The 26,907-nt window shown below is 52.2% G+C and overlaps 3 protein-coding genes across 13 annotated transcripts; 1 reads left to right on the top strand and 2 right to left on the bottom strand.

Annotated features, from left to right (window-relative positions):
- Positions 1 to 285: 285 nt before the first annotated feature.
- nicn1 (nicolin 1) lies at positions 286 to 22,979 on the bottom strand. 10 transcript variants are annotated; one of them, XM_086084492.1, is made up of 7 exons: positions 22,730 to 22,977; positions 3,591 to 3,829; positions 3,344 to 3,526; positions 3,156 to 3,269; positions 2,988 to 3,056; positions 1,257 to 1,364; positions 286 to 410 (listed from the first exon to the last, which is right to left on the bottom strand). In XM_086084492.1, exons 1-7 carry the CDS (start codon positions 22,740 to 22,742, stop codon positions 369 to 371), a joined length of 768 nt encoding a protein of 255 aa, XP_085940618.1. In that variant the 5' UTR covers positions 22,743 to 22,977; the 3' UTR covers positions 286 to 368. The 10 variants fall into 10 exon arrangements, with proteins under 10 accessions (XP_085940618.1, XP_085940624.1, XP_085940619.1 ...); XM_086084498.1 differs by lacking the exons at positions 286 to 410; positions 22,730 to 22,977 and adding exons at positions 7,251 to 7,293; positions 7,372 to 10,632 and having other exon boundaries at positions 589 to 1,364; XM_086084493.1 differs by lacking the exon at positions 286 to 410 and having other exon boundaries at positions 589 to 1,364; positions 3,591 to 3,753; positions 22,730 to 22,979.
- dag1 (dystroglycan 1) lies at positions 10,205 to 20,594 on the top strand. 2 transcript variants are annotated; one of them, XM_086084489.1, is made up of 5 exons: positions 10,205 to 10,329; positions 14,021 to 14,404; positions 16,596 to 17,039; positions 18,083 to 18,897; positions 19,072 to 20,594. In XM_086084489.1, exons 2-5 carry the CDS (start codon positions 14,144 to 14,146, stop codon positions 20,087 to 20,089), a joined length of 2,538 nt encoding a protein of 845 aa, XP_085940615.1. In that variant the 5' UTR covers positions 10,205 to 10,329; positions 14,021 to 14,143; the 3' UTR covers positions 20,090 to 20,594. The 2 variants fall into 2 exon arrangements, with proteins under 2 accessions (XP_085940615.1, XP_085940614.1); XM_086084488.1 differs by having other exon boundaries at positions 10,221 to 10,516.
- Positions 22,980 to 23,852: 873 nt separating the features above from the next.
- Positions 23,853 to 26,754, bottom strand: rbm15b (RNA binding motif protein 15B). Its single transcript, XM_086084992.1, has one exon. It carries the CDS (start codon positions 26,492 to 26,494, stop codon positions 24,155 to 24,157), a length of 2,340 nt encoding a protein of 779 aa, XP_085941118.1. The 5' UTR covers positions 26,495 to 26,754; the 3' UTR covers positions 23,853 to 24,154.
- Positions 26,755 to 26,907: the final 153 nt, after the last annotated feature.

Genomic DNA, 26,907 nt, shown 5'->3' with positions numbered 1-26,907 from the left:
CGCGTCAAAAAGGTTCCGACCGGGGAAAAAACCCGTCAACCATGTTTAAAAATAAATAAATAATAAATTTAAAACAATTCAATGAGCAGTCAAACAAACCAAACCATTTGTGTGTTTACTATACTGTTTGTGGGCACATTTGTGCTCAGAGAACACATTTGATTGTGGATGTGAAAATCCGAGGTGGGCAGTTATAGTCTGTCGGGAGTGAGTGCGATTCCAAGCAGGGTGATTTCCTGTGCAGCTCTGACTCACAAATGACAACTTTTCATTTTCTTTTTTTAATTTTTATTTTCTTGTCATATGCGGGAGTCAAGTCACATCAAACGGGAGCTCATCACTAGAAATTCATGCAAAAATCAATTGTCTTATGTCAGAAATAATAAATGAACATCGTAACAGCCGTCCACCTGCAAAAAACACAAAAGTCAACCATGAATAGATTATTATGAATAGAAATCCAACCATATGAACAGATGGCTGTTAGCAAATAATTGAAAGACAGCTGGCCCCGCCCGCTGGCCCGCCCCGCCCGCTGGCCCCGCCCCGCCAGCTGGCCCCGCCCGCTGGCCCCGCCCGCTGGCCCCGCCTGTCAGTCACGACCAGCAAGGAAGTTGAGCTGAACCGGATCGCTTCAATTTGTAGTTTTTATTTCTTGTCTTTGTGCTATTTCCATTTCTAGTTTTTAATGATGATGATTGCGTTTGATATGCACGCTAGCTCATTTGCATATCTCCGTTTGATTCTTTTACATTTATTTCCATTCTCTCTTTCATCATATAAAGTGCTTTTAATATGTGAAGCACTTTGGGCAGCGTTACTGTATTTAAATGTGCCGTCTAAATAAACCTTGACCTTGAAAGGAAGGAAGGAGAGATGTAAAAAAAGAGGGATGGAAAGTACCGTAGTAGAAAGGAGAGAGTGAAGGAAGCAGAAAGAGAAAACGTGGAAATGGCATTAATGTCTACTTCAATTTTTATTAAAGATTATTATTTTATTTTTTATTGGGGGGGGGGGGGGTCACCTATTCACTGTTCAGGCCAAAGCAAAAATAAATAAATAGATTTTGTTGCTAAGGAAGTGGATTGATTTGATCTGCCAATCAACTCAAGTCACCTGAAGAGCTTCATTTAGACAAAAGCAGTGCTGTTGCTTCCATCTGGTTGCAGCTCCAGGCAGTTTTTGCCTCGGCTTCAGCCCACGTATGATGAAAGATGTGTTTGTGTTTGCGTGTGCGCGTGTTTGCGTGTGCGTACGTCAAAGCGTCCGACGGAGGCGGCGTGGCTCTGACTGCTCTGCATGACTTGACTCAAGGCCCACATCTGCTGAAGGCCGCAGGACACGGACGCCGCGTCCACCGGGACCTGCGGGGGGCGCACAACCTCAGTGCGCGCGCAGGGCATACCGGGACTTCGGAGTTTCCAAACGGACTCCGAGATCGCTCCGCTTGTACGTCAAAGCCCAAAAAGACAAAAGGTGGCAAAATCCAAAGCAGAAGGTCCAGAAAGCCTTTGCGGATGGCAAGCATGACCCGTGAGTCGGCGCCGGCCGATAGCGCTTTTCTCATTTTCTACTTTCACCAAAGCCGACGGCGGCTCTCCTTGCCCACGTGCCAGGGCATCACACTAAGTGGCTAGCTCCCATGATTGCCCGTTTATCTGCTAGGGAGCTAGCTAGCTAGCTAGCATCAATGGCTAAAGTCAAACTGTGGCAGGGTTTTTACTTTCTGGACCTGGATTTGCCGCCTCGAGTAACAAGCACAAGTAATGCACATGAAAAACGAAAACTGAAACAAACTCAAACTAAGCATTTTTTAAAGAACTAAAACTAATAAATACTAACAGAAGCACCCTAACAACTAATTAAAACAAACTCAATTAAAAACTCAAAAGAAAAGAAAACCAAACTAAAAGGAAAATTCCCAAACAATAACAAGCCTGGATACGAGCGACCTCTTTTGAGATGTGGAACGTCACGTCACGTCACGTCACGTCACGTCACGTCACGTCACGTCACGCCATCGTCATGTCACGTCACGCCATCGTCATGTCACGTCACGCCATCGTCATGTCACGTCACGTCACGCCATCGTCACGTCACGTCACGTCACGTCACGTCACGCCATCGTCACGTCACGTCACGTCACGTCACGTCACATCACGCCATCGTCACGTCACGTCACGTCACGTCACGTCACGTCACGTCACGTCACGTCACGTCACGTCACGTCAACTAGTGCACAAACATGAGCCACATTTGCATTTGTCATCCGAGAACAGCTTTCGATTTACTCAACACATTTCGTTCGACTTTTTGGGTTAGCGTTCAATCGTTGCGCTCCTGAAATATGAAATCGATGCACTCAAAAACATCATTTCGAATGTTTTGACTCATTCGTGGAATCATTTCATTTTTAGATAGCGTCAAATTCCGTGAATACGAATACATGATCCTAAATTGTAAAATAATCCTATTCCATCATCAGAAGCGCTCCATCTCACGAGGGTCGTTCACAAACAATATTGCTGCGACAGAAAAAGGCCCACTTTGATTCAAACATGACATTTAATGTCACAAACTGTTTGCACGCGCGAGCAAAATAAGACTCCGTAATAAATTGTTCCTGCAAACCTTGAAAATGAAATTGTTCACAAACACGCTGACAAGAATCCGCTTTGATTTTCAAACGATTTGCGACAGCGTCACCGGCTTGACTGATTTTTTGGAGCGTCTTGCAAACGGCGACGTCAACGACACAAATCAAGTTGACGCGCTACACAAAAGCGCAAGTGCAAATATTTCAACAAAGACAAAGACAAATCTTTTGCATCTGAAATCTTGATTGCGGCATATTATTAGTAATAATGTCTTTGAATATTGACGGTTAGTTTGGCGGCAACTTTTGGGATCCGCAACAGCTGGCGACTTGAAAAAGTCGGACGCGGGCGCACTCCGACGTCACGGTTGCGTCTCGCTCGCCAACGTACCTGCGTTTGCGGCTGTCCCTCAACCAGGTTCAGAGCCAACAGCCAATCGGAGAGCTCCTTGTCAGGTTCCTGCAACACCATGACATCACGATGACATCATCGTCATCTTCCTGGCCGGCAATTTTGGTGCCGTCCGACCCGAAAAACGTCCACGCCGCTTTTACGTACAGGTTGCGTGCGAGGGAAAATGCGAACGTCCTCCAGGCCGAAGGTCAACCAGGCGGACGACGGCTGCTTGAGGATCAGCCGGACGCACGACACGTCGTCCGGGTCCACCTGCATCTGAACGGCACGACCGCGCAACCACAAGGCGTCACCAGCGGCGGCGAGACCAGACGGCGCAAACGCGCACTCACCTGCTTCCTGTCGATGGTGTAGTAGTCCTGCGCGCCCGCCTCCGTGTGCGGGTTGTTCATGAGGGGGCGGTCCCGGAGGGCTGTGCACCACTTGGCCACCGCCCCCTCCTGGCCGGGGCTCCGCCTCTGCAGCCTCACGCTCAGCAGGGCCGTGTAGAAATTCTTAAAGGCGATCGTCTCAATCTGACGACATCATCGACATGTTGTCGCTCGTGTCGATCTGATGACATCATGGCGGTGGACTCACGTTGACGCTTTTCCCCGGGGGCAGGGCGACGTCGATCACGCACACGCCCGAGCAACACGCCTGCGTTTTGCCGTCTCCGCCTCCAAAGTGAAGAAACACCGGCGGCTTCAGCGTGCAGGCCACGCCCTTTGTGACATCATCAGCACTCATCCTCACCTGCTCACTGACACGAGAAGATTCAGCAGCGGCACAAAACGTATGGAGGACCAAAACTGCCAAAACTGAAAAGAAATAAATGCCTACAAGTGAAGATAAAAACAGATTATTCAATTAAATTAAATTAAATGCATGTATATATATATATATATATATATATATATATATATATATATCCCTAAATAAAAGTAAAAATAAACACAAAAATAAAAAACAAGATTCCAAAACATATAAATACATTTCATGCTTTGCTTAACGTTTGCCATGTTTTGGCTTTTGATTTCAATTTGTTAAATATAGTAAATTTAAAAAAAATGGAAGCTGAATTTTTTTCATTCATACACTTCTGAAAAATCAATTTTATTGGCTATGACAACAAATAAAAGACATTGCTGATCAACTTGTTTGCATGTCTCGGCTGATATTTTGTCGTTCATCTTTCGCCATAAGCTCCGCCTCTTTCAAGTTGGAGACTTTTCTTGTCATCTTGAGTTCCCTCCACAGATTCTCAACTGAATTCCAGTCTGGACTGTTGGGCCACTGCGAAAACATTTCTTAACCTTTTGGGATTTTGTCATGCTAAACTGTCCACTGACGGCTCAAGACCAAATTTCACCGCCAAGTCGAGAGCACCTGACTTTTTATTTTGTTGCTGTTTACTGCGATTAGGTAGCCTGATCCAGGGGCTGAAAAATACCCACAAAGTATTCGGTTCCCACCGCCATGTTTGACAGAGATGGTGTTTTTCATGGTGACCGCTTACCCTTTTGTCTTTTGTTTCATCTGATCATAAAATAATACAATAATACAATATTAAAGAGAGTGAGATTATTTGGTTTTTCATGATTACATTTTTACACTCATTTGACCTTTCTGGACAATTTGTCTCGTGTTAAACATATGCAATATGAATACAAACACAAAGTCATCATTCAATATCTTCTATGAATTTGTCTACGTAAAAATGAGCATTTGATCCTAATAGTTGTCATCTGACCTGTGGACTCAAATTCAGTGTGGGAGACAGACAGACTATTGCTGGGCCTCCCGCTTGAGATCGGCCCCGCCTGTGAGATACAACCCCATTTTCATTTCAATATGATAGCACAATGCTGACTGGTTGACACAAATCTCAGATTCTTTCGTTTCCACGTGACAAAATGATATAAAAACCGTGCTCGATTCTAATGAGGCATACTTCCAGTTGCCTGTCAGTGACATCGCTTTTATTTTGAAAATCGGATATCGTTCCACGCACAGCGTTGCTCGAATGTCACCGTCATTTCTGCAAAGGCCACGCAAAATGTTTTGGGCTCGACTCCGTGGCCGCCGTCAATCAACGCGAGCTCCTGGACCGTATCCGCGTCGAGTCCGTAGACCGAGGCGGCTTCCCCGGAGGCGCCGCGAATGTCTGTCAAATATCGAATATTCAAGCTAAAACGAACTTCATTTCGGTAACATTTCGAGGCTGTACTCGCGTGATGCTCAACATGATGCAAATGTCACACTCTTCTTCTTCTTCTGACACACGACACGCAACGCATTATTTAAATGCTAAGAGCAGGTGCCGCTGTGCCGTGACGTCATCGCCGAAGCTGCCGTGATGTCATCATTCAAGCTCAAGTCAAAGTGAAAACGTACTCACGTCTCTTCCCGTGCGTGTTGTGTTGCACGACTTTGGACCATCACAACGTGTCAAAAAGAGAAGCGCCAGCTAGCATGCTAGCGACCACGGACGGGCTTACTTCCGGTCTTGTGTAACCATGGCGACGGACGCTCCGCGTCAAAACGCTCAGCTTTCATTGGAATAACTTAAAATAAAATAAAATGAACTTACAAGCGTAAACGACCGCGGAGGGTTTGTAACATAAATGAAGTGACATTCTTCAAATCAAGCCATAAGTAATACAATTGACTTGCTGTTAACTCAGCATGCAGCAGAGGGCAGTCTTGCCTCGTGCCAAGCTTCCGTCACGTGACGCGCAAACTGCAAACTCGGCATCAAACAAGGATGGAGCTCCTGACTGTTGACCAAATCGAAGACCCCCGCGCAGGCATCCGTCGATCTACTTGTGCACCTTGAACAGTGCACGCGCGCCGCTTCCACCGACTTACACGGTGCACTAGTAGGGATGGAGAAAGCGAGACCACTTTGGACAAGATTTGCCCGAAAATGATGCGCTCCTTCGACGCATTTGACACACTGCACAAGAGCTCCACCTGCTGGCCAAACGTGGAATTTTTCGAATCGGTGTTTACAAAGCGTCATTTCTTTGCTGTCATGTTAACGAGCCTCAGCATTTCATATGTTCTATAAAGATTCAGTCAATCTTTTCCAACTTTGGGATTGTGTCGTCCTTTTCAAGTGTGATTAAGTAAAGTTGACATTTCAAGGCTGTCATTGTTTTTGTCTGTGGTGTTCAAAACGGTATTTGCAATGCATGACAAAATACTACAGTATTGTAAGTGGCTAGTTTTAGATGATGATGATGGCTGCTATACAATGTACACTTTTATGGCAACTTTGAGTCTTGCTGATGTTATTTGAACGACTATGATTTGCCAACAGCCACTTTCATTAAGTACAGCTGGTCAACTACAACAATTGGCTGCAATATTGACGAGCATGTCCGCTTCCAAATGTGTTGCCTCCATTAGCTGCTATGCTAGCTGCTATGCTAGCTGCTATATTGTCATTACATGGCTGCTGGTTGCGTGACCTCACATTACACCGACAAACTGACGTCAACATGTGCTGCTGTCGATCATCACGTTTTATCTGTGCGCGTGCGTGTGCGCGCGTGTCCTCTTATTTTAGTAGCTCTCCTTTACATGAACCTTTGTCTCTTTAAATATGTTGTAGTATTCAGAATAAGATCAAGACGCACACGCACGCGCGCACTTCAGGCAGGGGGTGGAGCATGCAGGCAGGAAGGCAAGACCTTATAAGGCAATAGGCATGCATGCATGCTCAGAAGGATGAGCCTGGCTGGGGGTGAAAGGTTGTGGAGTGAAGAGGTCATAGTGAGAAAGAATCAGTTCAGGAGTTGGCATTAGCATTGGCATTAGCATTGGCATTAGCATTGGCATTAGCATAACACCGCAGGGCAGACAGGAAGTGTGAAAAGGAACAAAAGAAGTGTTTGTATTTGAATGATGATGATGATGATGATGATGATGATGGTAAATGTAAAGCCAACTCAAACGTTCTTCTTTTTTTTTGCTGTTTCTAGCACAACAACACGAAATCTTGTGTCACCAGCCTGCGTCTCATCCGGTCAGTGTGCTTTTTGTTGGCGGGGGGGGGGGGGGGGGGGGACTCTCGGTCGCGCGCAGCCCGTGTCGGACGGCAACGCCGTTGTTTTCATTTCACGACCTAAGCCGCTTGCGCCGCACGTGACCTGGTATGTGGTTGCCGAGCGGCCGCTGGCGACGTTGCGAACCTTGTCCAAATGCGGCAACATTGACGAAGGCTGCATCTGCACGCACAAACGCCGTCCTCACCTTTACATGCGGGACCGTATCCGTACCTGCGGAGAGGGATGACCTTTCACCCCAGGAGGACGCATCACCATGTCATTCGAACCCACAGCACCAAACGAGAGGAACATCCGTCAAGACTAACCTAAAGGGAAGCGGGCCAGTGCCGAGGCTTCGTGGCAAATCTTGGACCAGAGTCTCCTTGGCGCCCACCTGGTCTACGAGGAAGGTGCGATTACTCACAACCAGATTGGTGAAGAAGATGTTTTCTGCCTGCTTGGGAAACGGCATCGCAGGCGAGCAACAAGGAGGCTTGAGAGAACCCGGGAACCTGATCACACTGGAAAGGATCAGGAAATGACCCGGACAGCTTTTGTCCGGCGTCCGTTTCACGGCAGCCGAGGAAGTCGAGGCCTGCGGAAGCCTGTCGGCTTTTCAACATCACTTCCACTTCCTGACGTCATCTGGTTCGCCGTTCAGAAGACAAAAACTGAGCGGCCCACGGGAGCGGACGGAGGAGGACGAGGATGAGGAAGGCAACACGCCGCTGACATGTCAACGAGCGCAGTGGAAGTCCGACGGGGAGGACACGCCTTCGCCTGCCGACTGCGTCTGTCGTGTTGTCACCACGACGAATGCAAAAGGCCACAAACTTGCCAAATTTGAAAGTGGGGAAATTCCCACGGCCAGCAGCTGTTTTTGCACCTTGACGAGAGCCAAACAGCAGCAAAGGTGTGTTCTGAAGGTGGACGAGCGACAGCGGCAGCGGATGAGCTTTGTTTCATGCTAATCCACGTTAGCATTGCGTCACGCTAATCTGCATTCATTTGGATTCAGCAGCTCATCGACGTGCCGGCTCGCGCTCGTCGTTCTTTCTCACTTTCATCGGCATTCTTTTTTTTGTCACTTCCTGTCACTCTTTGTCTCTCGCGTCCGCTTTGTCTTCACAAGCGCGTCACAAAGTGGCCAACATTCCTGAGCATTCACACAAAAGGCGGCGCTGCATTAATCTGACTGGCAGACAGTTGGGGGTTGGCACGCGTGCACGCGCGCACACACTTTTCCCCAAAGCAATGAGCTTCATCTGTGCTAGCGAGTCCTGACAAGCAGAACGTCTCTTCTTCACGCACGACTCCATCCCGAGCGAGCGCGCGTGCGCGTGTGCGTGTGCGCGCGTTGCGGAGCGAGTGGCATTCAGGTGTTGGAAGGAAGCTGTTGCCGTGTTACCGTGGCAACACCTTGGTTGTGGAATGTGTGTGATTTTGCGTGAGGGTCAAAGGTCACATTCGCAACCTGCGAGACCGTCAGGGTCAAAGGTCATTGCACAAAACACAAAGCACCCTGTGGATGAAAGCATCTTTGAAAAAGTCAGCCGTCACACGCGCGCACACAGAGCAACGTCTGATTGAGCAGATGTCGGCGGTCGGCACCCCCCAAGCTGACAAATCATTTTTGTAAATTTTTGTAGCAGTCCGTCCCTGAAGACACGTTGAGACATTTTTTTTTCTTCTTCAGCCAGCGGCGGCGCAGGCCGACTCGGCGATTTTTATATTTTGTCAAAAAGTGTGACAACAGTAAACAAATGCAAACACAGGTGAGGTCAAATCCCAAACGCTTTCAGTAAGCATGAAAAGTACATGTTGGAAAGCGTCAAAGCGCATTTGCTGTCCAAAAGGTGAACGTGTGAAAAAGGGACGTCGGCAGGCAAAAGTCATCCGTTGGTCTTGTGTTGCTGATGATGGCGGCACACTTCCTGGCTGAAAACAGGTTAGCGGCTAAAGTTAGCCTGTCTCCAGACCCCCCACAAAAAAAACACCCCGCACCCATCTTGTCTCCCGTGGCAGCCATGTTGGGTGAGTCAAATGTAATAAGAGAAATGGAATGCACCCCAAGAACGCCACCATCCGCCATCTTGGATCTTTCTAATAATAGCTTGTCTGCCACCGGCCGGCCAGGCGACACACAGACAGCTGACAAGTGTAAAAATAAACAGATAAGGGGGGCGGGCAAGGGGAGGGGGGGTCCCGGGGAGGGGGGGTCCCTGTCATGACAACTGAAGACAAAAATAAAAATCACAAAGTGTGTGTGTGATTTTCAGGCTGGGAGACGTCGGGTCCTTTTTTGCAAACAGTCCAACAGATGCTCATCAAGCTGATGCCTTGGGGGCGGGGTCAGGCAGTGGGCGTGGCTCTTTGGCTCTCTTCAGGGGTCAATCAAGTCGAGCTGAGGGTCGCACCTGGACAAAACTGCAAAGAGTGGCAACTTTCTGGAAGGTCTTCATCGGTCCACAAATTGAAGGCTGTCGTTTGTCAGCCAGAAAGACGGGAGCATTCCAATCCCCCTCTCGCGTGGCCCCGCCCACCCGCGGGCATGCCAGCGCGTGCTTGTCGCCAGCCCGACATTCTTTTCCTTCTTGCTCAAGTGTGTAGGATGTTGGTGACATTCAGGAGCAAAACTGCAACCAGCGTCCAGAAAATCCGTCTTGAAGACGCTGAAAAGTCAAAGCGCTTGTCTCCGCTCTCAAATGCTGGGGGCGTGTCTGCTGAAACCACTCCCCATTCCAATGTCCAATGTCAATCATGTCATGTTTTGTTTTGGTTTATTTTGGGTGTTTGTTGTGTTTGTCTGTGATTGGTGTTTGTCACGTGTTCCTGAGCTCCTCCCCCGTGGCTATTACGTACAGTGCGTGTGCGTGTGTGTGCGTGTACATATGTGAATGTTGCATAATTGTTAAAGAATATGAAAAAAACATTTTGCAGAAGTGGATAGATCAATCCGGGCTGCTCAGCTCGTTCTTGCAAAATGAACAGAGTGTCGATATCAAAGCCTGGAAAGTGACGTCATCAAGTGCACACATGCACGCAGCATCGGAAATCATGACGTGAAAAAAGGTGAAAAAAAAGAGAGGATCAAACAAGGAGAGTGAGGAAAGGCTGAAGGGGGGTGGACTGGAAAGTAAAGGGGAGCCCCCTCGCGGTGGCCCCTCCCCCATCGCCTCTATCCCCGCCCCTGCATGTATTGCTCCGTTGTGGATCTCGGCCGGCCGACATTCGCGAACGCGCGCAGCCGCCAGGAAGCTCCGAACCCGGGCGAATCCTCGAAGGTTCGCTCCCGAAGACGTCGCCGCCGCCGTTGCCGCCGTTGCCGCCGTTGCCGTCGCCGGTCTGAGCGCACGCGCGCCACGGAGCCACGATTGCGCTGCGCACGCAATCTTCCCCGTCCTCGTCTTCTTCTTCGTTCCCGAAGGCGCGAGAGGAAAACATTCCCGGCAGCACCAAACCTTCACGGCGGTCAGTATCTATGCGCGCGTTTGTGTGTGCGTGTACGCGCGCGCGCGCGAGCGATCGTGTCACCTATGGGAGGAGAGAATAATGGTGCACGGAAAGGAAGGCGACGTTTTGCGGGAGCCTCTTTTCATACTGGCCTGTGCGCGTGCGCGGTCGATGGGCGCGCGCGCGCGCCTACGTGTACACTCGCGTGTGTCACCAAAAGAACAGGTGCACGGACGGAAGAACATGCCTGCTAACGTGCGCGTGCGCGAGGTTATTTTTGTCCGGCTCGGGTGGGGGTTATTTTTTTGGGGGGGGGGGGGGGGGGTTCTCAGTCTTACTTGGTGTGTAGTGACCTCATTGCACGTCCACGCGGTGCGTTCGCGCGCCCGCTTGTCATTCCGTGCACGTTGACACACACGCTCACAGGTGTGAGGATGATGATGCTGACCTTCCTCACAGATCAACACAGCTGAGTCCATCGCCACGTGTTGGCTGTCCGACTTCTGACGCACCTCAACAACTGTTTGTTGGCGTCAATATGCTAATGAGCTCTTGCGGACCTTCGACGTCATCAGCATGTTCCAAAGGTGCGACAGAAGCCGGCGGAGCTGAAGTGGAGACGTTTGGCCAACGAGAAGCCTTTGAGGATCGCCGGCACAAATAATCAGCCCTTGCTTTTGGCTAGCACGTCGCTCGCTGGTGACGCTTAATTCAACCTTAATGAACACTTTGGCTAAGTGGACTTAGCGCAGTTGTCCCGCCGGCCTCTGGTCACACTTCCAGAATGTTCCAGTGGCGTCGGAGCAGCTGCGTGCATGGTGAAGGTCGCCCCCGCTGTGGAATGTTGACCTCTTGCTGCTAACATGCTAAGTGTTGTCTTGATGGTTTTGACCACGAGAGCAAAATGAGACGAGAATGGGGACGATTTTTGCCGCCTTATTGGGGATGCTTCCGTGACACTTTTTTTGTGGGCGTCGTCATGATTGACAGGCTTTCCAAATGTCACCTTGCAAATCCAACTGGCTTCAGCAGCCGCACGCATTGTTGGCCGCTTGCCAACCGGCCGACGTGCGCTCGTTTCGTGCCCGTTTCACAACAAATTGCGCTCTCGGACCCAACGGGCGAGGGTCCCAACGGGCGAGGGTCCGTCTGCGCGTCGCGTCTCATTTGGGCTGTTGAGGAATTTTTCTCCCCGGCCTGCAAACAGCCCAGCATGTTGCTCTGCCGGTAACCATGGAAACCGCAACCAAGTCAAACAGGAGCTCGCCCACTGGGACACAGCAGACGACAGTCCCCTCGCGTCTGATTGGACGCTCACGTGTCTCATTTGCATGAACTTCATGTCCTTGTGTGTGTGTGTTGAGCGGAAGCAAACAAGCCGCAACAGGAAATGTCAGACGTTGACGCGTCAAAAGTAACATTCAACATCGGCGGCGACGCGTCAGCGGACGACAAACGCTGGCGAGTTGCTGTGATTGGCACCAGCTTTAAGCAAGTTGGGGGGGGGGGTGATATGGGAGTGTCAGGACGCACACACACATGGGATGAGGGTCAAAGAGCATGAAGGAGATGAATGGTGGTGTGTTTGCGAAGGGGGCGTGGCCTTCCTGCACACGCATTGCATGCTGGGATATGTTGACAAGAAACACAACAAACCGACGTCCTGCTGTGTTTTTGCCAAAAGTTCACACGCGAGTTTTCTCGCCTCCCTCAGGTTGTTTTTCGTGTTGAGCGTCTTCATCATCTTCGTCTTCATCATTTGAGGCGCTTTGAGATGCGAGTTGAATGAGCTTGACGATCTCACTCAGAAGTCAAAAGCATCGTGAGCACGTTTGCCGCTGGAAGCGCCGGCGCGGTCTGAAGCCGTCGTAGCCTTTTGCAAGTCCAGGTCAAAGGTCAAGTAAGTGCCGTGCGCACGCGTGTCCCCAACGCAAGCCACTTGACGGCTAAATCCAAAATATTGACACTTTTCCAACAAAACGTTTGGTTTGGAGATTTGGATTGTCGTAGAAAACGAACAAATGCGGCGACTTTTGTTTTTTCTTGGAGAATGTTGATTGATGTGATGTTCATTTGCACATGACGACGTCGAGCGCCATCTTTTTCCATTGAAAAACCGCAATGGCCATGTTTGATAAAAAGACGTTTGCTTTTCTCTCGTGGCTCGCTCGCGTGTGATCACAAAACTTGACGAGCTTCTGACGTTTTGTTTTTCTTCACGCATGTTGACGACTTTTGTTATCGTGCTCGTTAGCATTTGTGAGTTTGTGCTCGGGTGCGATGGACGTGTTCTCATACGAGCGGGCGGGCATGCGAGTGCGTCGCGGAAGATTGAACGACGTCGTTTTGGACATTTGCAGCCCGGCAACAAAGGCGAGCGTTGTGTCCCGACGGACTTTTTTTTTTCTTCTCCTGTTTTTGTTGTTGCCGGGTGGGAATTCCTGCGGCCAATTCTTTTTTGTGTCCGGCGTGTTTGTGCGGCCATGAACCCGAGCGCATCAGCGGGGTCTCTGCCGCACCCCAAAAGCTGACAAAAGCCAACAAGTCCTCGTTCACCCCTGGGGCCCACCTGGGGCCCACTTGCACAGCTGCATGAATAACAACGCGCGCACGCGCACACGCACGCCCTTGTTAATGGCTGTCGAGTTCATCTTGGGGGCTTAAAGGGGGTCTCAGTAGTTTAATAGCATCAAAGGTAGTGGAGTAATCAGATTACTTCTTGACAATTCCTTAGACTTCGGAGCTTTTTTTTTGCAGTGAAAAAGACGAATTGTGGAAGGAATGCGGAGAGGGGGCGTGGCCGAGGCGGATTAGCCAACAAAGACGAGCACTCAAATGCTGGGACCAATCAATGCGGCCGCTCCTTTTGTGTGTGCGTGTGTGTGCGCGTGTGTGCGTGAGATCACTGCCGATGTTGGGGCGGCCGTGCAAAAAGGCTCCAGAAATCCTTTGATATTTTTCAAGTCTTCAGTCAAGGTGCATTGTGGCACTTTTCACTTGCCGCCTGTGGCCGAAAGTGGAACTGCAGCCTCTGTTCAGGGAAATCAGGCAAGACGCGCGCATCTGCAGTTCAAAGGTCAGGCCTCTTTGTACTCATCTGGTCAATTAAAGGGAAAAGACATGATGGAGAGAAAAAGTTGAACCTTTGCAACTCCACAATGCAGCTTGAACAAATGTTACGTCTGTTTAGTCGCTTTTTTTTCCTTCCGTCGAACCCTAACAGAAAGTTGAACATTTTCTGACCTTTCGATCTGGTTCAAGTGCTTCCTGAATGGATGAACCTGACTTACAAAGATCAATAATGATGGATCAATAAAAGTCCATATATTGAACATTAAAGTGACAGTGTTTAGAATTGATTGCCATCTGCTGGTGAACTAATAGAATGCGGCGGCAGCACTCGGTTGCCGAAGAGAGAGAACACAAATATGTCGGCCTTCAATTAGACGAGATATCGAAAGAAAAATGGATGTCAAACGCCGTAAATTTGCGTGACCGTCTTCTCGTCTCTGTCGTCCTCAGGTTGTGGGCGTCGCCCGCCATGACTTCCTGCTGAGTGAAAAGAAGTGACGGCAACTAGGGGCGGGGCAAAAGAGGAGGATCCCATTGCTGCCGGGTGTAAGCCCCTCCCCCTGCGTGAGGAGTATGCTGCACATGGGCGGAGTCCGGATGTGGGCGGGGCTAGCAGCCCTGCTGGCGGCGGCGGCGACGGTAGGCGGGGCCGACACGGAGGCGGACGCGGCGCCCGGCCAGCTGGAGGCGTCCATGAGCTCGTCTCTCCTGCGGGACTTCCGGGAAGCGCCGCACGCCGCCGCCGACCGCCACGACTTCCCCGACGCCTGGGCGCCGGTGGGGCGCGTCTTCCGCGTCCAACTGCCCGGCCAGGTGGACGAGCGTCCGTTGGAGGTCAGTCGCCGCGGCGCTCGCTTTACGGCTCACGTTTTGTGCATTGCAAGCAAATGGATTCCAAAAGTGACTTGATGAGTCTTTGATTGGGAAGGAAATGACAAACGTAAGTTACTTTACTCATACTCAGAGTATTTGTATTCCGATAGTAACTTGTTTGCCAAGTAATGAATGCAAATCAATTCGAAAGAAAGTAACTACAACTACTGAACTCCTAATTGAGTCTCTTCCAAAAGTGGTTTTGAGTAAAAAAAGTAACCGGCAGATTCTATTCCAAAAATGTGACCGCCAAAAGGAAATGGAGCAGATTTGAAACGTGGCTCGTCGTAACACTTTCAGAAAGTCGCTCGACTTGGAAAGTAATCCTATCCGACTCTTTAGATTGCAAAAGTAACTACACTACAAAAGTAGCATTACTCCTATTGCGGAAAAAGTACGCTTCCAAAAGTAACTCGACTGGCGACGTCAGGCCTGCTAGCAGCTCCGTGATTGGCCGACTTTTGAACAAACGCCGTCATCCGAAGAAAACCGGAATTGTTGTCCAATTTGAACCCTTGGACTTCACGGACTTGAATTACACGTTTAAAGTGAAGCGGTTAAAAGAATGTATGGAAGCGCCGGGATCTTGATGCTATTTTATTCCATGTAGAAATGTCAACGAGGTTCCATTTTTGTTGTTGTGCAACTTTCCTTTCATTTTGTGATCAATTCCATCCCGAGTGGAACAAAAACACTTCATGAAAGGTTACAATCAGCAAAACGATTCGCCAGTGAGCAGCAATATTCTTTATAACAATGGTATGCACATTTTAAGCAACAAATGGCGCAATCAACACATCAGAGGATCTCGATACAAAGTTAGAATTTATTTTTTAATACTCAGTTGAGGAATACGAGTCGGCGTAAAACATGGCTTGTTCCTTTTCAGTTCTTCATTACAAATAAAGTTAGAGAATATGACATCATATTTGCCCAACAAACGTGTATTTTTCACGTTTTGTAAATATTGATGCCAAATGTTCTTTTGTAAAGTTGTGCCGGAAAGTGGAACACGTTTATTTTTTGATTGCCTCGTTAGTGCTGCTTTTTGGAAGAATATTAAAAATAAAAGCAAGCAAGCAAAAACATGACGACCCTTTTTCAATCCAAAAACGACAAATGGTCAACTTTGGTTCACTTTAGTTCGTTCTATTTCCATAAGTTTACATTTCAAAATTTGAAACCTTTATTCAAATTGTTTCTGATGGAAATGGAAAATGACATCAAGTCTCTTAAATTTGGAACAAATAAGAAATGTCATTTGATAATTAATATTCATGCAGAATTATTTATTTAAAAAAAGCCTCTTGGAGATATTGAAATGTTTTCCTCCGGCAACAAGCACGCGCCTCGACGGCGGTCGCGATGGCTTGCCGCAAGGCGCGTGAGCGTGCGTGTGCGCGCGCGCGTCTTTTAAAAAGCAACCGCCAGCGGACTAATGACATGTTAACTGCGCTGACTCACGCTCTCGTGCGTGCGTGCGTGCGTGCCTGGGCGCGTAATGACATAGCAACTGCGCCGATACACGTATTCTGGTGTGTGCGTGCGTGTGTGCGTGCGTGCGCGCGCATCATCTCACACACGTCGGTGGAGCTTCAAACTTATTAAACCCAAACAGGAAGTGATGATGCAAATCAGGCCACGCCCACTGCCACTTGAGGGCGCAACTCCGTGATGACGTCATCACTTCCCACTATTTGATGTCCGCCTGCCAACATTCGCTACTTACACACACAAGCTGTTTAACGAGCCTCCAACCTTCCCTCCACATTTTCCCCTTTTTGTCGTCTGTGGTCAAGACCCCCCCCCCCCCCAACCTAAACCCCGCCCCCCTCCAACCTAAACCCCGCCCCCCTCGTATTCCATCCACATTTTTCCATCTTCCTTTCTTCTTTCCTTCCTCAATCCGTCAGTGTGTGTGTGCGTGGGCCTACACGCATAACTGAATGGCTAATGAGGTGAGTGGGCGTGGCCTGTCAAATTCATCTCATTCCAAAGCAGCCAGCGCAATGTGCTTGTTTGTCTCCACGGGCCCTGACAGTGCCTGGCGACCAATCTCTGGTCTGTCAACACGTGCCCCCACATTGGCGCTTTTGGACACAGATAAATGATAATAATAATAATAATCCAGTAAACTACGACTGCTTTTCAGATCTGCGAGTCCGGGAAGGACGGCCTTCCGTCCTGGCTGCACTGGGACGCCCCCCGCAGGACGCTGCAGGGACTGCCACTGGATGAGGACAAAGGCGTCTACTACATCTCGGCCAACGAGTCGCACCCGTCGCGTCCTTGGTCTTCCCGGGAGGTCCTCGCCATCCAGGTGGGCCCCGAAGATCCCAGCGAGGCGGCGAGCAATCAAGCGGCCGCCGCCGCCGCCGCCGGCTGGTCGTGCGGTCCGGAGGAATCGCTGACCGTGCTGACGGTCATCCTGGATGCCGACTTGACCAAGATGAGCGGCCGCCAGAGGGTGGCGCTGCTGGACAACATGAGGAGCTTCTCGGGGGTGGAGCTGCCCCTCATGAAGGTGGTCCCCGTGGTCAACAACAGGCTCTTCGACATGTCCGCCTTCATGGCAGGACCGGGGAACGCCAAGAAGGTACGTCTGGCTCTGGCGGCCATTTTGTGCACAGCAAAAATTGGAGTGAAATGATGTCCAGAGCTGGCGTTAACTCCACATCGTGTTGGACTTCAAACGCGTCCCGTTTGAGAGACACGTTTCCCTTTGCTCGTCGCTTGTCACTGGCGAACTGACGGACAAAATGGCAGTTTGGGTCCAGGAAGTCAAGACCAGCGTGCTCTCAATTTGTTGGCTTCCAGTTGAAGCCTCCAAAAAACCCAACGGGCTTAAGCGGGTTTACGGCCGTCCATCCGGGTCACTCACCGACCCGGTCCGTCTATTTCGGGGATGGCCAACCGCGGTCCTGGAGCGTCGGGGGTCCTGCAGGTTTTCGAGGTTTCCGTCCAACTGCAGCTGATTCCAATCAACAGAATACTTATCAGGCTTATGCAGAACTTGCTGATGATCCGATCACGCATCAGCCGTGTTGACATTTCTCAAGGTTTCTCATTTTTTGCCTGTTGGGGTTTTTGGGGTTTTTGGGTTTTTTCCTTGCCCTCTTGTGGTTCGATAGGGGACGTCGTTGGTATTTGTCAACTGCGGTCTTGTGAAGCCCTTTGGGTCTCTTGTGTGATGACGGGCTGTAGAAATTAACTGGACTTGACGGCAAATATCCAAAACCTGCAGGACTCCGGCTCTCCAGGACCGGATCTCGCCATGCTTGCGTCCTAAAGCCGAAAGGTGGTAACCGCGTAACGACTGCGGTTCTGCCCACAACTTGGACTTGTTCCAGTCCAACCGATTACGTTCGAGCTAATCATAAAACATCTCGATGGCACAGTCAGCGACTTGGGTTCGAGGGTGCTGGATGGAACTTTTAAGAGAGTCTGAGAAGAGTTCATTGATTGAACTCTGCTTGTGAGTTACAAATATTCTCTCGCGCAGTGTGAAACAATTTCTGTTAGCATTGATGGTTAGCATTAGCGCTCCTTGGCCCACTGCCGCACCTTCCCTCGAAAGGGAGGAGTTTGACGAGCCTGCGAATGTCCGACGCAAACGACGATGCGTCTTTGTCCTTGCAGGTGGTGGAGAACGGCGCCCTGCTGTCCTGGAAGCTGGGCTGCGCGCTGGACCAGAGCAGCGTACCCAACCTGGCCGGCGTCCAGGGTCCGGCCAAGGGGGGCGCCATGTCGGCCAAGCTGGGGTACCCCGTGGTGGGCTGGCACGTGGCCAACAAGAAGCCTCACGTGGCCAAACGTGTTCGGCGCCAGATGAACAACACGCCCACGCCCGTCCTGACGTCGCTGCCGCCGTCCTCCGTGGCGGAGCCGCCCGTGCGAGTCGTCCCCACGCTATCGTCCCCGTCGGTCGCGGCGCCCCCCCAAAGCTCGGCCCCGCCCGTGCGGGGTCCCGTCCCGCTGCCGGGAAAGCCCACCATACGGGTCCGAGACTCGCTGGCCCACACGCCCACCCCGGGGCCTCCTCGACCCACCAAGGTGATGGAGAGCACCAGCAGCGTCCCCATCCAGCCCACCGCCACCCGGCCCATCTACGTGGAAGCCACCGCCACGCCACCCGCGCCCACCCGCAAACCCACCAAGAAGCCCAAAAGGCCCAAAACCACAGCGGCGCCCCGCGAGCCAAAGACGTCTACGGCTAAGCCGTGGCCACGCACGACGCCATCCCCGGCGCCGCCCTCGGACCCGTACAACGAAAAACCGGTTCTGCGGAACCCCGTCGACCAGGTGAACGCTCTGGTGGGGACGTACTTCGAGGTCAAGATCCCTTCGGACACTTTCTTCGACAAAGAAGACGGAACCACCGACAAGCTGCGTCTAAGCTTGAGGAAGAACCTGAACGAAGCGGTGGCAGAAACGTCCTGGATCCAGTTCAACAGGTGCGTACGTTCACCTTTTTGGTAAGGAAGGCGACGCGGCAGCAGCGGCGTCTTCCGATGCCAGCGGGAAACTCGGCTGGCGGCTTTCCCGCCTGTAGCCGCGCGCAAGGTGGCGGCGAGCGAGACGGCGGGGAGGCGCCCAAATGCGACCTAACGCTCTTTTTGTCCCGACAGCACCAGCCAGCTGCTTTACGGCCTCCCCGACGCGCATCACGCCGGGAAGCACGAGTACTTCATGCAGGCCACCGACAAAGGCGGCCTGAACGCCATCGACGCCATCGAGGTGCGCGTGCAGCGCTGGCCCACCAAGGACAAGAGTCCGGTGATGTTCGCCGCCCGCCTGGAGGGAGAGCCGCGCCGGCTGTCGGGCGACATCCACAAGAAGATCCTGCTGGTGCGCAAGCTGGCCGGCGCCATGGGCGAGCGCAACTGCAGCACAGTGAGCCTGAGGAACATCAGCAAGGGTTCCATCCTGGTGGAGTGGACCAACAGCAGCCTCCCGCACGCGCCCTGCCCCGCCGAGGACATCATGAGCCTGAGCCGGATGCTGGGCGACGCCGACGGCAGGCCCAGCGCCAACTTGCGCCGCGCCCTCGAACCCGACTTCCGGCCGCTGGCCGTCACCGCCGAGGGGCGGGCCGGCTGCTCCGCCTTCTCCTTCATACCGCCGGGACGAGCGGAGAGCCCGCCGGCCGTCGCCGTCAGCCCGGCCCCGGGGACCGGCCGGCAGAGCGCCGACGACGTCTACCTGCACACCGTTATCCCCGCCGTGGTGGTGGCGGCCATCTTGCTGCTGGCGGGGATGGTGGCCATGATTTGCTACCGCAAGAAGCGCAAGGGCAAGCTGACCCTGGAGGAGCAGGCCACCTTCATCAAGAAGGGCGTGCCCATCATCTTCGCCGACGAGTTGGACGACTCCAAGGCGCCGGCGTCCTCCGGCGCCCCGCTCATCCTGCTGGAGGAGAAGCCGCCCCTGCCGCCGCCCGAGTACCCCGAGGCCGGCCCGCAGGAGGCGGCGCCCCGAGGCCGCCAGCTCCCCGGCGCGTACGCGCCGCTCCGAGACGACCCCGACGACCCCAACGCCCCGCCCTACCAGCCGCCGCCGCCCTTCGCCGCGCCCCAGGACGGGAAAGGCTCGCGCCCCAAGAACATGACCCCTTACCGCTCGCCGCCGCCCTACGTGCCCCCCTAAGAGGCCCCGCCCGGTGAGGTGGGCGGGCTTTGGCAGCTGCGAAGGACTACCGCTGTAGCCGGATGCTAAGTGACCTTTGACCCCACGCGCCTGACCTTGCCAGACCCTTTTCACCTTTTCTTTCTAACAACAAGGTACAATGCGTGTGTGTGTGTGCGTGTGCGGGTCGTCACGGTAACGCAACGCACCCCAAATCCGTTTGAATTTGTTTGCTTTCATGTGTGAAGCAATAAAAAAATGTCATAAATTTGAGCTCCGAAACATCAGCCAGCCTCATTCGCGACGATGATGACGACGAAGATTTTGAGGCTCGTTGGGGTCTTGACATATTTTTCTACTGAAGATTTTTCAGGACTTTTGATACAAATGTGCTTTCCTTGACGCCGATTATTGCTTGCTTGGTTTTGGTTTTGCTTCTTTCTTCTCCCTTTTGAGCGACTTCTTGCAATAACGACGCTAACGAGCTGCATTCGCTCTCCACAATAAAAGTCGACTTGCTACCACAGTGCTGGCGTCCGCTCCGTTTTGTCTCGCACGCAACACAGACGATTGACGGCTCACGCCACGCACGTCGCCGCGGCCTGCCTGCGTGTGTGTGTGTCAGAGGAGGAGGCGGAGCCACATACACATTTTTCTCCTTGTATGGCCAGAGTCGAGATGATGTGACACGTCAGGCATGAAGATGATTTTGTTGGGGGAGGCTCACGAACTCCGCCTACTTTTCAGAGGAACCTGTCCACGCCTTCAGAGGTCCGCAGCAGCTCTGTGTTTGTGATGCCGGTCCAGAATGCGACTTTGCTACCTCCTGGACGATGACGATGATGGTGACGATGACGATGATGACGATGATGACGATGACGATCCCCCACTTGAGCGATTCATAAGCATGGACGAAGGACGCAGCCAGCGCCAACCAAACAATTTGACTTTTGCATACGTTAGCGCTTCAATACATGGGAGATGCAATAAAGCTTCCTGCCACCAGGTGGCGATAAGCAGTCAGTCCGTTATTGACCTGCACACAATACGTAGAAGAACGCAAATGACATCTTGGGTGTCATTTGCGGGCCTCTCGGCCCTTTCCGACGTTTCCTTATTCAGGACGAAGCTCGCCGGCCGTTGAGTGAAATTTGCTGACGAAAAAGCAACAACAGAAAGAAAGCAAAAAAGGGAAGTTCAAAAAAAGGAAAAAGACGTCCTGTATGGAATCGGGAGGAAAGCAAAAGTCCAAGAATGAAAGTCGCTGAAGAGTTTAGCAAAACCGGTTCAAGGTGAAATTCTGTCAAATGTGACAACAATCCTAGAAAATCACAATGTCCCATCACTGGCAAATTGTTTTCAACATGCCATCTCTAAAAAGGCCCAACAGCGACTCGCCCGCTCATAAAGCGCAGGTTTTTAACAGCAGTAAAGATATTCATAAATCACTCATTCATCGAGAACATCACAAGCTGCTATCATTTTCTCACACAAATCCAAACTCTCAAAGATAATCAATCAGACCAGCAAAATCCGCCGAATTGAACGCTGAGTGATGACGAATTCCTTCCTCCCCCTCCTTCTTGTCATTTTCTTGGACTCTTTCTTTTGGTTTAAAAATGAGAAGCGCTCGGGATGAGGGGCGGGTTCACAGGCCCCGCCCACTCGGCCCCACAAAAGCTTGCTGTTGTTGTTGCCGCTGTGGACGCCAACGCCGCCTGACCTTTGGCGGGAATGCGGACAAGAAGAAGGAAGGCGTGGCCTGTCATCGCCTACGGAACGATTTATTTTGCTCACAGCTGCTTTGATTGGATTTTGCTTTTATTTATTGCTGCTGGCGCAATTTTACTTTTGGATTGTCTGACAGTCTGGTGGAGTCCCTATGAAGTTATTTTTGTCCAATTCATTATTTATTTATTTTTCTTTTAATTCATTATTTCAGTTCCAATACAATCTGGTTGGACAATATCTGAATTTAGGATTTCCATCTCTGACCATCATGCTTTAATTGATGAAAAATAAAAATACAATCTAGACAAGTTACTCAGTACATGAGTAGTGTTTTCCCCAAAATTGTATTTATTATTTTTTTAAATTTTATTTTTATTTTGTGACTTTTACTCATTTGACTTGTACTCGCTTTTGTGAAGAAGCAGCAAAAATAATGGCTTCAGTTCTTCAAGCTTCAGTCATAGCGCCCTCTTCTGGCCAAAAGCAAGACTGCACTTCATTCAAACATCTTTGCTTTCACACGAAAACTGAACATCAGAAACTTGCAGGACTCCGGCCCTCCATGACTCGGACCCAGTTTGCCCGTCCCTGTTGAAGCACTTGCTGCTTCATACGTCGTATGTCACATGATTTGAAAAAAAAACTAACGACGACAATGTATACAAACAATATGAAATATATATATGACAACGTACAACAACAATACAAGCCACCGCCATAGACATTTTCGCGTGGAAGTGTAATTGTACCAACACACACACACACACACACACACACACCCTCCTCTTCCATGACTTATCTTTTAAAATCCCATTCAAAGATGGAAATATGTCAGAAAATTCCACCAAGATTATCTTCGTTTCACACAAGCGTTTTTTTGTCTGTCATTCCAAAATCCCCAAATGAGTCAAGCGTCTCACTCTCACTCACCTTTGTTGAGCATCCTGGAGGCGTCCGCCGTCACCGCAATTCATTTTTAGGCAATTAATTATGACAACACCTGCTTCGCTTCCTCGCAGCCGCTTACAAGTCGTCAGTGTTGATGTTTTTAAAATACTCCAATTTGACAACTCTTGCACTTTAAACAAACTGTCAACGCTGTGAAAACAACAAACTGCAACTGTTATTTGGCTACTTTTGACATCGACGTTGTTGTGGCCATGACCTGAATTTTACGTCGAACAAGAGCTTCTTCTTCGGCCTAAAATTATGGCAGCTTTGGTTTGGAGGCGCTGTCTGCCATCCCGTGGTCCACATTGGTATTACATCTCCCAATGGCTCAGCACCAGCAAACATTTTGAAAAAAACCCAACCTTGATCAACAATTGTGAATTTTTGACAAATGCTATCGACTTCTGATTTTCTTGCTGCTTAATGCAACACTGTCATGTTTTATTAGCATTTGGATTAGCACTGCCAATGGTAAAATACTGTTAGACTATTACCTACATTTATTCGTGGGTTAATATTTTTGCTGCCTGATTATTATTTTGCAGATTAGCACGGCTGCTACCAGAATGCTATTTGTTAGCATGTGGATTAGTACAACCTATGCTATATTAAAATTGATCTATTATATACGTTTAATAGTGAATTATAGACAATTCAGAGTTTACACAAATCAAATGAACTCGGTGGCTGTCCGCTCATTGAAAAGCATTCCTATTTGATTTGCGAGGATTGTTTTGACATGGCTAATGTTAGCATGTGGATTGGCATATATAATGTTATTACTTTCAAATTGGTCTGTGGGTAAAGAGTGGCCAACAATGTTTTGTTTGTTAGCATTGCTAATGTTACTTTTTTTTTTTTTATCTGATCATGTGGTTTGTGAAATGCTACAATGTGGCGTTCGTATGGAACATGATTGTTAGCATGTGGCTAATGCTAAAATGCTGTTTCTTGACAGTGAGGATAAAAGGTTCAGCGAAGAGATGGATGAAAGATGTTGTCGACTAGCACGACCAATGCCAGCATGTGGACGAGCTCAGCTAAAGCGAGAATGAGTGCGCTGTGTAGTGTGTAGCGAAAAGAAAATAAGAGGGATGCTGTAAAGAGTTAACATTTTTCTTCAACATGACAAATATCAGTTAAAAACAAAATACATAAAAAGACAATTAGTCCTTGAAAAAGGTTACCATGGAAACAATATTTTCAGCGGCTCACTTCCGGATGTGTTCAATCACGTTGGAAAGCAAACAATTATGAAAAGTTGAAAGATGTTTTTGTAGTGTTAAAAGAGAAGACACACCAACGTGCTAATTATCCATTCATGAGGGAAGGCGGAGCTTCAGTTTGTTTCGTAGCATAGCGTGGCCGCCGACGGGCGGCAAGAGTCAGGGCGCCCCCTTGACGTCAGTTAGTGTCATTGACCACCACCACCACCATGTGCTCCTCGTCCAGACGCGTCGCCGCCCTCTTGGCGGCTTGCAGGTACCGCACCGAGAAGTCGCCCGGCGGGAAGGCGTACAGCATAGCGCCCGGGCCGCCCTCCTTGGCGCCGGGCAGGCTGACCACGCCCGCCGCCTCCTTGTTGCGCAGGTAGGCCACCAGGTGGCGCAGCAGGCGCACCTGGAGCCCCACCTCGGGGCCGCCGGCCTGCCGGTCCACGGGTCCCTGAAGGGCCAGCAGCACGGCAAAGGCGTCGGGACGACCCGCCTTGACGCGACGCGCCACCTCGTCCAGGCGGCTCTGGTCCATGCGGAGGCGCTGGGCGATCTTGAGCGGCTCGCCATTGCGCCGCATGATGGCGCCAAAGAAGGGGGCGCCGCCCTCCAGCAGGTACAGCTGGGCCGGGAAGCTGCTGTTCTTCAGCGCAAACACGCCGCGCCAACACTTGGACAGCGACGACGACGCAAACTCCGACAGCGAGCCGGGACACGACGGGGGCGGGCCCGCGGCCGGCGACACGGCAGCGCCCTCGCCGCCGCGGTGGTGGTGGTGGCCGTCGGTCTGCTTGCCGGCACGGTGGCGCGCGGTGGGAGACCCGGCCTCCTTGGCGTCGGGGGTGTGGTCGCGCGGCTCCGTGGTGGAGTCGGGGGCCCGGATGCGCGCGCGATCGGGGCTGACGTCGGGCGATGCCCGTGCGCGGCCCCGCCCCTTCTCCCGATCGGCCGACAGGCTGCGGCTCCGCCTCCGGCCCCGCCTCTCCTCGCGCTCCTTCTGCCAGCGCTCCCTGCTGCGACTCCGGCCCCTGCCGCTCCTGCCGAAGACATCCGCCGCCGCCGCTGCCGCCAGACCCGCCGCCGCCGCCAGGCCCGCCCTCCTGTCGGGGCCCCGCGGGGGGCTGGGGGCAAAGTCACGCGCCCTCTGCGAGAGCGGGGACTCGCGCTCCCGGCTGTGCCGGCGACCGTAGACGTCGCCTGGCGCGTCGTAGTGGGGCAGCAGCTGCACAGGTGCGAAGGGGCGAGCAACGGTCTCCTCCACCTTGGCAAAGTCCACGCGCAGGCGGCGCTCGGCCCCGCCCAGGGGAAAGCCCCTCATCTGCGTGCACGCCGCCTGCGCCGCATCCAGACTTTCGTACTGGACGTAAGCAAAAGTGTCGCCCTTGACGTAGTCGATATTGCGGATGCTCCCGAAGCGGTCAAACTCGCGCGCGAGGGCGGCCAGCGAGTTGGCGGGCCCCAGGCCGCCCACCCAGAGCCGTGTGGTGGGGTTGGCTTTGCCGTAGCCGATCTTGATGGGATGGCCGCCCACCAGGCGCCCCTGCATTGCCACCTTGGCGCGGTGGGCCATGTCCAGATTCTGGAACTTGACGAAGGCGTAGGCGCCGCCCTGGCCCCGCGAGGGCCTCTTGATGACCACGTCCTCGATGGCGCCGTATTTGTCGAAGCCGCGCCTCAGCTCGGCCTCGGTGACGCCGCCGTCCAGGTTGCCGATGAAAAGGTTGCTGGTGGCTCGCTGGTCGTCCTCGGGCTTCAGGTCGTCAAGCGGCGGCGGTGGCGGCGGCGGCAGCAGCGGAGGCTGCGGGGCGGGCGCCAGGCCGTAGGGGCGCCCCCTGTCGTCCAGCATCCCGTAATAGTCCAGCAGGCGCTCGCGGCTCAGGCTCTCCAGGGCGTAGTGACGCGCTCGCAGCTCGCGCAAACTGAGCGAGGGTCCGGGCGGCGACAGCGACCTTTGGCGGTAGGGCGGGTAGGACGCGTGCGTGGCGTGGGCGTGCGCGGCGGCCAGGTAGGTGACGTCGGGCGGCGTGACGCTCCTCCTGCGCACGTACACGGGCTCGATCTTGAGGGGCCGCTCGGCCAGGAGCAGCCGCGACGTTTTGGCGTGGCGCGCTTCTTTGGCGTCCTCCGCGTGCCGGAAGTTGACGTAGGCGATGCGGCCCAGTTCCGGCGTGTGTGACAGTTTGACGCTGACGTCGCCGTACCTCTTAAACTCATGGAAGAGGGCATCCTCCAGGTCGTCGTCGGGGACCTGCGGGCTGACATTGCTGATGAGCAGCGTCTTGTAGTCCCTGGCGGGGGGCCGCAGTCCGGCCGCCGCCGCCGCCGCGACCGCCTTGTCCCGCTCCCGACTGCGGCTCCTCCGGCGGTGTCCGCCGCGGCTGTCGGCCAGCAGCAGGGCCAGCGGCGGGGGGCCGGGCTCCTCGCGGCGGCCGCCCTCTCGGTCCCGCTCCCGGAGGCGTTTGGCGGCCGCCCTGGACGACGGCGGCGGCGGTAGCGGAGGCGAAGTCTCCCTGGCGGCCTGCCGCTTCATGTCGGCGGGAAGGACGACGACGACGAGCGGGACGGAGCTCCTCCGGCGACAAGAATCCTCGACGTCCGGCAGACTAGGCCTCAATCAGCTTCGGCTAAAGCGCCACTTCCGCCCCTCGACGGAGAAGCCAACAGTAGCTGGAAACGCATAACATGTCCGCCAGTCAGCGACGGGAGAGCGACGACGACGCCGCCGCCATCTTGGACAATAGGAATGCGCGGATTGTGCGCCTTCCTTCGACGTTTGGGGGCGGCCGGCCGTCGTGGCGTGACGTCATCACGCAGGGACAGACAATATTGGTGTCATTTGAAGCCATTTTTTTCAGCTTTCAAAATTGTCACGCTTTGGTGAATACTCTTTCGCAAGTTTGGTCGTTGTCACAAAAAGTAATGCCATTTGCCCCCCAGTTTCTT

The sequence above is a fragment of the Leptonotus elevatus genome, chromosome 9 (assembly GCF_054856555.1).
Source record: "Leptonotus elevatus isolate MCC_2025b chromosome 9, RoL_Lele_1.0, whole genome shotgun sequence".
NCBI lineage: Eukaryota > Metazoa > Chordata > Actinopteri > Syngnathiformes > Syngnathidae > Leptonotus > Leptonotus elevatus.
Note: the sequence above shows the minus strand (reverse complement) of the source record. Positions and strands in the feature narration are given on the sequence as shown.

What these genes read in the sequence shown, in the direction of transcription:
- dag1 (XM_086084489.1), top strand. Translation starts at nt 14,144, where the DNA reads ATGCTGCACATGGGCGGAGTCCGGATGTGGGCGGGGCTAGCAGCCCTG. An exon ending in GACCGGGGAACGCCAAGAAG is followed by an intron (nt 17,040 to 18,082) that starts GTACGTCTGGCT and finishes TTGTCCTTGCAG; the next exon opens with GTGGTGGAGAACGGCGCCCT. An exon ending in TCCTGGATCCAGTTCAACAG is followed by an intron (nt 18,898 to 19,071) that starts GTGCGTACGTTC and finishes TTGTCCCGACAG; the next exon opens with CACCAGCCAGCTGCTTTACG.
- nicn1 (XM_086084490.1), bottom strand. An exon ending in CCCCGGGGAAAAGCGTCAAC is followed by an intron (nt 3,527 to 3,590) that starts GTGAGTCCACCG and finishes TGATGTCGTCAG; the next exon opens with ATTGAGACGATCGCCTTTAA. An exon ending in AGGGACAGCCGCAAACGCAG is followed by an intron (nt 1,365 to 2,987) that starts GTACGTTGGCGA and finishes CGCCCCCCGCAG; the next exon opens with GTCCCGGTGGACGCGGCGTC.
- rbm15b (XM_086084992.1), bottom strand. Translation starts at nt 26,494, where the DNA reads ATGAAGCGGCAGGCCGCCAGGGAGACTTCGCCTCCGCTACCGCCGCCG.